This window comes from Falco peregrinus, chromosome 1 (genome assembly GCF_023634155.1).
Source record: "Falco peregrinus isolate bFalPer1 chromosome 1, bFalPer1.pri, whole genome shotgun sequence".
Classification (NCBI taxonomy): domain Eukaryota; kingdom Metazoa; phylum Chordata; class Aves; order Falconiformes; family Falconidae; genus Falco; species Falco peregrinus.
Window position 1 is genome coordinate 4,583,129 of NC_073721.1, and position 10,853 is coordinate 4,593,981.

Consider the following 10,853-nt stretch of genomic DNA (forward strand, 5'->3'; position numbering starts at 1 on the left):
AGCCCCATCCAGCCTGGCCTTGAGCACTGCCAGGGATGGGGCACCCACAGCTGCTCTGGGCAGCCTGGGCCAGCGCCTCGCCGCCCTCACGGGGAACAATTTCTGCCTCACAGCTCATCTGCATCTCCCCTCTCTCAGCTTAAGGCCATTCCCCCTTGGCCTGTCACCACGTGCCCACGTACAAAGCCCCTCTCCAGCTTCTTGCCGGCCCCTGTAGGTGCTGGGAGCTGCTCTAAGGTCTCCCCGGAGCCTTCTCCTCCCCAGGCTGAGCAGCCCCAGCTCTCCCAGCCCGGCTCCATGGCAGAGGGGCTCCAGCCCCCTGACCACCTCCGTGGCCTCCTCTGGGCTCGCTCCAACAGGTCCGTGTCCTTCTCATGCTGGGGGCCCCAGAGCTGGTCGCAGCGCTGCAGGGGGGTCTCACGGGAGCGGAGCAGAGGGGCAGAATCCCCTCCCCCGCCCTGCTGGCCACGCTGCTGGGGATGCAGCCCAGGGCACGGGGGCTCTCTGGGCTGCGAGCGCACATTGCTCGGTCACATGGAGCTTCTCATCCACCAACACCCCCAAGTTCTTCTCCTCGGGGCTGCTCTCAATCCATTCTCTGCCCAGCCTGTTATTTGTGCTTGGGATTGCCCCGACCCACGTGCAGGACCTTGCACTTGGCCTTGTTGCGCTTCATGAGGTTCACAGAGGCCGGCCTCTCAAGCCTGTCCAGGTCCCCTGGATGGCATCCCTTCCCTCCCGCATGTCGCCCGCACCACACAGCTTGGTGTTATGGGTGAACTTGCTGAGGGTACACTCAATCCCACTGTCCACATTGCTGACAAAAATGTTAAGCAGCACTGGTCCCAATACAGACCCCTAAGCAACACCACTTGTCACCGGTCTCCACTTTGACATTAAGCCATTGATTGCAACTCTCTGAGTGTGACTATCCAGCCAATTCCTTATCCACTCAATGGTCCACCTGTCAAATCCATATCTCTCCAGCTTAGAGACGAAGCTGTCATGTGGGACAGTGTCACATGCTTTGCACAAGTCCAGGCAGATGACACCAGTCGCTCTTCCCTTATCCACCAACACTGTAACCCTGTTGTACAAGGCCACCAGATTTGTCAGGCATGATTTCCCCCTAGTGAAGCCATGTTGGCTGTCACCAGTCACCTTATTTTCCATGTGCCTTAGCACAGATTCCAGGAGGATCTACTCCATGATCTTCCCAGGCACAGAGGTGAGACTGACTGGCCTGTAGTTCCCTAGGTCTTCCTTATTTTGCTTTTTAAAAAATGGGGGTTATGTTTCCCCTTTTCCAGTCCATGGGAACTTGACTGGATTGCCATGACTTCTGAAATACGATGGATAGTGGCTTAGCCACATCTGCCAGTTCCCTCAGGACCCGCAGATGCATCTCATCAGGTCCCATGGAGTTGTGCACCTTCAGGTTCCTTAGATGGTCTTGAACCTGATCTTCTCCTATGGTGGGTGGTTCCTCATTCTCCCAGTCCCTGCCTTTGCCTTCTGCAGCCCGGGCGGTGCGGCTGGAGCACTTGTCAGTGAAGACTGAGGCAAAAAAGTCATTGAGTACCTCAGGCTTTGCCATATCCTGGGTAACTAGGTCTCCTGTTTTCTTCTGGAGAGGGCCCACATTTTCCCTAGCCTTCTTTTATCACCGATGTACCTATAGAAGCTTTAGCTGTTGCCCTTGACGTCTCTGGCCAGATTTAATTCTATCAGGACTTTAGCTTTCCTAACCTGATCGCTGGCTGCTTGGACAATTTCTCTGCATTCCTCCCAGGGTACCTGTCCTTGCTTCCACCCTCTGTAGACTTCCTTTCTGTGTTTGAGTTTTTCCAGGAGCTCCTTGTTCATCCATGAAAGCCTCCTGGTGTTTTTTGCCGGACTTTCTCTTTGTAGGAATGCATCGCTCCTGAGCTTGGAGGAGGTGACCCTTGAATATGAACCAGATTTCTTGGGCCTCTCTTCCCTGCAGGGCTTTATCTCATGGTACTATACTAAGCAGACCCCTGAAGAGGCCAAGGTCTGCTCTCCCCAATTCTGTGGTAACAAGCTCGCTGTGTGCCCTCCTTGCAGCCCTAAGGACCTTGAACTCCACCATTTCATGGCCACTGCAGCTAAGGCTCCTCTTGAGCTTCACATTCCCCACTACCTGCTCCTTGGTGAGAATAAGGTCGAGCATAGTACCTCTCCTCATTGGCTCCTCTATCCCTTGGAGAAGGAAGTTATCAACAATGCATTCCAGGAACCTCCTGGATGGCTTACACCCTGCTGTGTTACCCCCCCAACAGATATCGGGGTGGTTGAAGTCCCCCATGAGGACTAGGGCTTGTGAATGTGAGGCTGCTCCTATCTGTCTATAAAGGACCTGATCCACCTGGTCCTCCTGGTCAAACAGCCCGTAGCAGACCCCCACTATAATGTCACTTGCCCCTGCTCTCCCTTTAATCCTGACCCATAAGCTCTTGGTGGGCTCTCACCCATCCCCAGGTGGAGCTCCATGCACTCCAGCTGGTCGTTGACATAGAGGGTGACACCCCCTCCTCCTCTGCCCTGACTGTCCTTCCTGAAGAGCCTGTATCCTTCCATCCCAACACTCCAGTCAAAGGAGCCATCCCACCACCTCTCCGTGATGCCAGTCAGACTGTAGCCCTGCAGGCGCACACATGTCTCTAGCTCCTCTTGTTTATTCCCCACGCCATGTGCCTTCGCATTTGCGTGGGGTCCCCCTGAAGCTGACTTACTGGCTGGGGTGGCTGGAATTCCTTTGTGCTGCTCTTCAGGTGCTCTCCTGCTGCCCTGTGATCCCTCTCCAGGCTCTGGGCATCTCTTGCTGGCACTGGCATCAAACTGGTAGGAGTGGGATGGACTGAGGTTCCCCTTTCCTGGCAATGCTACTGTAAAGCCTTCTTCTCCAGCTTGGCAAACCTATGACGGAAAATACTGCATCTACACCTCAGCCTGATTCATGGCACCAGCAAACACCGGAATGCTGAGAGGGAAAAGCATCCTCCTGAGCAGAACCAGATGTAGAGATACCAGGTTTCTTGTAAGCGCTGCTGGCGAGAAGTGGTCACGGTCATGGGACTGGCACAGGGTGGAGAGGCTTGGCCCGCTGTTGCCTACTCTATCCCAGTTCCAGGTGCGAACAGACAACAAAGCGTTACCACTCAAGGCAAGGAGGGTTCATCAGGGTGCTCGGTGGGGCAGGTACTGCTCCACAGCAGGCGTGCCTCAGTTTCCCTGCCTATTAACTGGGAATGGCATGAATGCCACGGGTGAGTTGCAGGAGCTGGGGGCAGCCCATGGCCCAGAGTCTGAACCAGACTGGCCCCGGGCTGACCCAGCATGAGAAGCTGCTCGTTCCCCCCGCGGACCCCGCCGTAGTTTCACATCTGAAACGGCCGCTGGCAGCGGGAGCGCTTCGAGCCGGGACCCGCGGGGCGCAGCGCAGGGGGGTGCGGGAGCCGTCCCGCCGAGACAGGCGGCTCCCCCCGCCGGACCCCCGCCCGCCCAGGGGCCTGCAGGTGGCACAGCGGGGGCACAGCGGCACCAGGGGCTCTCCGGACCCCGGGGGGCAGCAGCTGCCGGCGGGCTGCCACGTGCCGCCGCATCCTTGCACCGGCGGCGGACCCGGCTCTGGTGCCGGGGCTCCTGGCCGCCCCCGGCCCACCTCGCTGCGATGTGTCGCCCTCCGTGCCCTCCGTGTGTCCGTCTCGTGTCGTGCGTCGTCGTCCGTCCCCCCCCCCCAGTCCGGGGCAGGTAGCGGGAAAGCCCGGTCGCCGGGAGGCTGGGACGGAGGGTGGGAGGGAGGCGCCCGCTGCGCCCCGCGGAGCCGCGGGGAGGGGGCGCGGGGGCGGCGTGCCAATGGCTGCTCTGCCCCCTCCTCTGCCCCCACCCCGCCGCCGGCCCCTCCGCCCTCCCCGCCGACCCTCCTCCCCGGCGCTCACTCCGCGCCGCCAGCGCCCAGGCGTGCGGGTCGGGAGGCGGCCGGCTCCGCGCCCGGCGCAGCCCTCCGCCGGCTCCGCGCTGGGAGCCAGCAGGTCTCCGGGAAGCGCGGAGGGTGGGGGGGATGCCGGAATGCCCGGACCGCGGGGCCAAGGCGGCCCCCATCCATCATAAAATCTCCTTCTCCATCTTAGACATCCTGGATCCCCAGAAATTCAGCAGGAGACGCGAACCGGCCGCGGGGAGCTGGGGCAGCGGCCCCCGCTCGGGCGAGCGGGAGAAAAGTTTGGGAAGAGTTGAAGTAGGAAAGGACGCTGCTGCTCCCGGCAGCGGGAGGAATAAACTAGAGGCACATGGTAGGAACGCGCTCGAGTTTCTCCGGCCGGCGCTGGCGGGGCGAGCAGGTGGAGGCGCCGGCGGACGGGGGCCCCCGGCCCCCCGAGCCCGGGCTGCGCTCCCCGTGCGGGGCTCTCGCAGGAAGGTGCAGCGGGCAGCGCGGGGGGGGGGAGGGAGGGAGGGAGGGAGGGGGGGCTGGGGCTGGATTTTAAGTCTCGATGATGCGAAGGGAAAAGTTCTCGGTGTGTCGTTACCCGCCCCCCCGCGCCGGTTCCCGGCGTGCGGGGCCAGCCGCCGCCGCCCGAGGAGGACGGGGCATCCCGCCGCCGCATCCCGGCCCCGGCTGCGGCTGCTCTCCCCGCGGCACGGCGGCCCTTCCCCGGGGCGGGGTGGGGGTCGGGGCTGCCCCGGCCGGCCCTGACCGGCAGCGGGACGGGCGGCTGGGTAATTGCTCAGCCCGTCCCCACCGGAGGATGCCTTAGCTCCCGCTGATCGATATCCTATTACCGACTCCCGCCTATCTCCTGCCCGCAGCTTGCAGGTGCCCACTTCAAACCTCCTTCCCCCGGGCTGATCCTGATACTGTTCGATTAAAACTTACCTTTAATAGATGACATCTATCGATCTGGCCCTCGCAAATCTGAAACTCCATTAGCGCGGGGATGGGGAGGGGGGAGGGGATTTATTTCGCTTCAGAAGGGGACTTTAATAACTTCTTTTTTAATTGGTAAGAAATCCATACCGACGCCTCCCCCCTCCCCGCCGCAGACGCGATGGCACAGCGGGGAGCGCGGAGGGGCTCCCGCACGGCGGGCGGGCGGTTGTTTAGGGTGGTTTTTTTTCCTCCTCGTTGTTTTATTTTAACGATTGCCCTTGTTTTATCGCGCTGGCGGGTGGGGGGTGCCGGGGGAGAGGCGGCTGGGCGCGGGGTGGGGGGCGGGAGGAGGGTGCGCGGCCGCCCCCCGAGGCGCCCTGACGAGCGCCGCCATCTCGCCTAGATGCGCACTCCCCGGCGGAGAGCGGCGCGGAGGCAGCGGGGCAGGAGCGCGACGAGGAGGGCCCGCCCGGGGCCGGGGCCCGCCCGGCCGCTCCCGAGGAGGCGGGCTCGCCGCGGGGCGCCCGGCGGCGGCGGGCCGAGGCGGGGTGCGGCAAGCCGCGGCGGGCGCGGACGGCCTTCACCTACGAGCAGCTGGTGGCCCTGGAGAACAAGTTCCGGGCCACGCGGTACCTGTCGGTCTGCGAGCGCCTCAGCCTGGCGCTCTCCCTCAGCCTCACCGAGACGCAGGTGAAGATCTGGTTCCAGAACCGCCGCACCAAGTGGAAGAAGCAGCACCCGGGCGCCGATGGGGCGGCCCCCGCCGCATCCCCCGCGGCGGCAGCGGGCGGCGGCAGCCCCAGCCCGCCGGGCCCCGGCGCTCTGCCCTTCCAGACTTTCCCTGCGTACGCCGCCACCAACGCCCTCGGCCCGCCGGCCGCCCCCTTCGCGCTGGGCGGCGGCCCCTTCGCGCCCTTCCTCGGCCCCGCGTACCTCGGCCCCTTCTACGCCCCGCACCTCTGAGCCGGGCCGGGAGCCGGGCGCCGGGCGGCGGGGCCGAGCCGGCGGGGCTGCCCGGGAGCCAGGCGGGGCGCGGCGGCCTCACTGCTGCTGGTTGCATGGCCATGTGAAGTGTAAGAAATTGATTTTTTTTCTAGGCGTCACAGCAGAATGTGTAAGGTACCATACTTGGACACAGAGGGGGAAAAAAAACCCAAACCCCAAGCCACTGTAACCACTGGATTTTATTAGCACGTTTGAGATGTAATTACAGCTGTTGGAGATGGGAAAAGTAACCCTCTTTACACATGCCTGACACTAATTCCTTGCAAATTCTTCTCCAAGTCTGTTTGTAAAACACTCCTCGCTGCCATTTGGCTTGCCAGCACATGTCCCAGATGCGGAGAGCTCGTTACTGCCGTCAGTGCTGCTGCTGGTGCATGTGGCCGTGTCACATCCCAGGGATGCTCGCAGGTGAAGACATCCTCTGAATTCACTCATGGACTCGGTTGTGCCCTGTTTGATTTATGTTGTGTTATCGTTTATGACTTTGGGCCTGAAAACTGCAAGCCGTGGACTTGGTACCCCACCTGGAAGAGAGTTTCTCTTTTTTGTCTGAGAAGGTGTAGGAAACGGCAGCTCTGTGTCATCAGGCGACAAGTAGAAAATCTGTCCAGTCAGTGGGAAAGTGTTCAGTTGCTGCTAATGTACACTGCCTTTCTTTTCAGTTCATTCCCAGTGACTTCAGAGGTTTTGGATGAGATGTCTAAAGATCATTCTTTTTGCAGAGAACAGTTGTTCTTGTGATAATACAGCATTAGTGCCAAATGAGGCAGAAAAGAAAACATAAATCAGAGAAAATGATTACATTATTCATTTCTTTAAAAATGGGGCACTTGTGGTAGAAAATAAGTAAAATGCAGAATTTCCAGCATGCCGAGACCTATTTTCCATAACAGAGAAACACATGCTTTTTCTTTTTTGCTTTTTGGAGCATTTGTTAGAAAGGAAAATCACATTTCATCTTCATCGTTACAAGCACCGGAATGAAACGGAGTTTTAGCTGGGGGCTTATCTGTCCCTGAACGGATGGGAAGTAATTGGTTTAAAAAAAATCTGTCTCATGCAGTTTTACAAATTATTACAACACACTGTTCAAGACTGTTGTCCTCTCAGTCTCTTATGATGCTTTAAAGTATACATTGGCTCTCCAACCAAAAAGCTTAAGTCATAAATCCTATCTAGCTCTTCTTGTGTTTGTCTAAATAAAACGTTTTTTTTAAATTATACCATGTTTAATTGTTTTTAATTGTACTTGGACAAAGCAGCGTTTGCTTTGTGGACCAGTTCCCCACTGGGTGTGTATGGAGACAGTGCCCTGGGGCCGCATGCATTGACTGCTGGTGGTACCCCACCTCCTCCAGGTGGGCTGCGAGGAGGGGCTTCGCGGACACCCCTTTCTTGCAGAAATTGGCTTCCTGACTTCCAGCTTTGCAGGGAGCGAGGTGTGCAACGCTCAAGGCCAGGCTTAGAGAACAGCTTCTGGCAGGCAGGCTAACTGAAATTGCCTGCCGTTGTCTTCCGCACTTGAAGAGGAGGTGTTCGGTGTCGCCTCGATTACTTGTGTAGCTATGAACAAAGCATCAGGTTCGCTTAGGGTCATGGTTTTGGAATTCATAAGTACTGTATCAATTTATTTACTTGCAGGTTAATTAAAGTAACTTTCTAACTCTGATTTGACTTAAGTTAGAGTTGGAAAAGACAGGGTTGTTACAACCACACAGCATACATCCTGAGCTGCTGTGTTTTCTGGGCATTGAATCAGCAGCCCCAGGTGTCTGAGCCATCGGGATGCAACACTGCTAGCAAACCAGCTGTCCATTTCTGGCTGCCTGTAGCCAAGCCCCACAGAGAGAGAAAGATGTTCTACCAGGCTTGTCTAGTCCATTTTCCCTGCCACAAGTTAGGACTAACCAGACCTAAATCCTCTTGACTATTTGTGGTCTCCTACATGTGATTGGCATCGCTGTGCATGAAAAAATGGTTCTTAATTTCATTTGGCTGTCACTTTTAAGACGTTCCCAGAGCACGAAATGGTTGGTCACCTGCACTGTACTGAAACTTCTGGTGGAAAAAAAAGACTTGTGTGCTGTCATTTGTCCTGTGATTAGTTCTATTCCTTAAGAAGTGTAAATCGTAGCAAAAAACAGGGAACGTTACGAATCAAAATAACACAAATACTATAAATTGTCTCCTCCTTTGAGATGTGGTTTTGCTGTTCATAAATGTTTTCTAGGCTCTGCGGTTTGCCAGCAATTTTGCCTTTGGCAAAACGATGTTAGCTTTATAGGAAATCTGAATACTTCATTCCTATGCAAGAAATGGCAGCCCTTTTTTCCACCGCTTTTAGTCAACTTCTATAGCCCAGATTCACAAAAATGTTTTACAGTTAATTCCAGAGAAGATACTGGTCATGGTTCCCACTTTGCGTGACTTGCACCTCTGCACAGCATTGGAAAGGCGATGCATAGCAATGGGACTGCAGATTTTCTGGCACTGATCCCAGGCCACCAAAGCGTTTCTGGCTAAACACTTCCAAGCCCTTCAGATAGACCCTTCCCCTCCTGCTTTGCTGAGGGGGCAGCTGCTTGGGTGGGTGATCTCTTTGGCTTCTAGTTAGGGATGTGGTGACTGGCCACTTATTACAGCTGTAATTAAAAGCAGTCCCGGAAACAGCAATTGCCATCAAACACTGCGTTGTCCAGATTATGCTGTTTGCGCTGGTAACACTTTTGGAAATGCCCCACTGAGTATCCATTATCTCTAACAATTCTGAATACAGATTTGTGCAGTATTTTCAGGCATAGACAAAAATTGACTTTACTCACAGCTGAGTATAGATGTTAAAGGGGATCACACGTAAGTCCCATGTGTAAAAGGCAAAATATGCATTTCTATTAAATTAAAAGTTTTGAATTCAAATGCTCCACAGAGTACAGGAAAGTTAGTAGCCTCCCTCATTCCTACCATACCATCTGTAGTAGCAGCGTCTGTGGTGAGCAGGCATCATCAGCTGTGTTTCAGACTGCCCAAACTACTGGCAACTTCTAGGTCACGCAAGCCTGGATAGAGCTTTGCTTATACTCTTTTTGGTTTTATTCCAGAACATAACACGGCAGCTAGGGTACTAGGCTTGAAATCTCACCTCCAGCAATGGCATCTACTTGGTGCTTCATTGGACAGCAAGAGAGCATATGCTGTGCTTCAGCTGTAGAAAGGGAAAGCTTTTGGCTCATACAGTGTTCATCACTAGACAAAAATTTCACTCTTGTTTCATACCTTCTCTCTGCACAGGCAATATTAATGGTCCAAGAACCACAAAAGCACTTTGGAAATCAACTTCATTTAAGCTAATAATGAAAGAAGTACATGGGGGAACACCGTGACATCACAGTTTGGGAAAAGTTAGAAATGTCAGTTTAACTGGACTTTCAGATCTGTACTTAAGAAAAAAAATGAAACAACTCATACCGTTGGGTTTGCAAAGTCTGAAGAATACACTGGACAATTAAATGCATTGAGAAACAAAATATAAATATATTTATTGAAATGTCAGTGAGCAAGCGTTTTTCATGAAGAAAACCGATATGGTTTGTTGTGTAATAGAGGACTGGAAAATTAAACTGAATTCTATTTCCTTCCTGGTGATCTCTTCCTTTCTCATAATTTGCCAGAACGTCTGTAATAAGCTGCGTCCCACCGACACACAGCTTACTGAGCTGGGGATAGGATCCCCTGGTTTCCACCTGTGGATTTTACTTTGCAGCGCCCGTCCCCCTGCGCTGGGCACTGGCCAGGCCGCCCCTCGAAGCCGGGCTCAGCTCTGGGCCCCTCACTCCCAGACAGACCCTGGGGGGCCGCAGCGTGTCCAGAGCTGGGCAGGGGGCTGGGCAGGGGGCTGGGGCACAGGGCTGGTGGGCAGCGGCTGGGGGAGCTGGGGGGGCTCAGCCTGCAGAAAAGGGGGCTCGGGGGGCCCTGATGGCTCTCAGCTCCCTGGCAGGGGCTGTGGGCAGGGGGGGGTCGGTCTCTGCTCCCAGGGAACCAGCCACAGGACAAGAGGGAACGGCCTCGAGTTGCGCCAGGGGAGGGTTAGGTTGGGTGGCAGGGAAAGTTCTTCTTCACCAAAAGGGTGGGCAAGCCCTGGCACAGGCTGCCCAGGGAGCTGGTGGGGTCACCAGCCCTGGAGGTGTTTAAAAAATTCGTAGAGGTAGTACTTAGAGAAATGGTTTTGTGGCAGACTTTTCCAACCTAAATGATTCAAAGTAGGGCCGTGTAGAGAGAGTCAGGGATGACCCAAGACAAGGAGCAGGCAGAGACTGAGCTCAGTGACCTTGCTGTTCCCTGCTTCTGGCAGAACAGTTCCTTCAGAAGAAACATGACCACTGATATTTTTTTGTCACTGTGGAACATGTAAGTCCTACCTCCTGATGGCAGCACAGGTTTTATTTATGTTAAGGTGTACATAGCAAATGTCTTTTGGCAGATGTGCTCTTGGCCATCCACACTCAGATACACCTGTGTTGTGTGAAATGGCCAATGCACAGGAGACGCAAACATAGAACCGTGGAATCATTTGGGTTGGAAAAGACCCCTGGGATCACCAAGTACAACCGTTAACCCAGCACTGCCCAGCCCACCGCTAACCCGTGTCCCTAACTGCCACACCTACACCCCTTTTAGGCACCTCCAGGGCTGGTGACCCCACCAGCTCCCTGGGCAGCCTGTGCCAGGGCTTGCCCACCCTTTTGGTGAAGAAGGACTTTCCCTGCCACCCAACCTAACCCTCCCCTGGCGCAACTCGAGGCCGTTCCCTCTTGTCCTGTGGCTGGTTCCCTGGGAGCAGAGACCGACCCCCCCCTGCCCACAGCCCCTGCCAGGGAGCTGAGAGCCATCAGGGCCCCCCGAGCCCCCTTTTCTGCAGGCTGAGCCCCCCCAGCTCCCCCAGCCGCTGCCCACCAGCCCT

At 55.9% G+C, this 10,853-nt stretch overlaps 1 protein-coding gene across 1 annotated transcript; it reads left to right on the forward strand.

Annotated features, from left to right (window-relative positions):
* Positions 1–4,084: 4,084 nt before the first annotated feature.
* On the forward strand, positions 4,085–7,059 carry NKX1-2 (NK1 homeobox 2). Its single transcript, XM_055813769.1, has 2 exons — positions 4,085–4,316; positions 5,277–7,059. Exons 1-2 carry the CDS (start codon positions 4,085–4,087, stop codon positions 5,852–5,854), a joined length of 810 nt encoding a protein of 269 aa, XP_055669744.1. The 3' UTR covers positions 5,855–7,059.
* The last annotated feature ends 3,794 nt before the right edge of the window (positions 7,060–10,853 follow it).

Bases quoted from the DNA above. Each gene is read 5' to 3' on its own strand.
- NKX1-2 (XM_055813769.1), top strand. From the start codon at position 4,085: ATGCCGGAATGCCCGGACCGCGGGGCCAAGGCGGCCCCCATCCATCAT. The intron at 4,317-5,276 runs GTAGGAACGCGC...CGCCCTGACGAG, and splicing joins GAATAAACTAGAGGCACATG to CGCCGCCATCTCGCCTAGAT.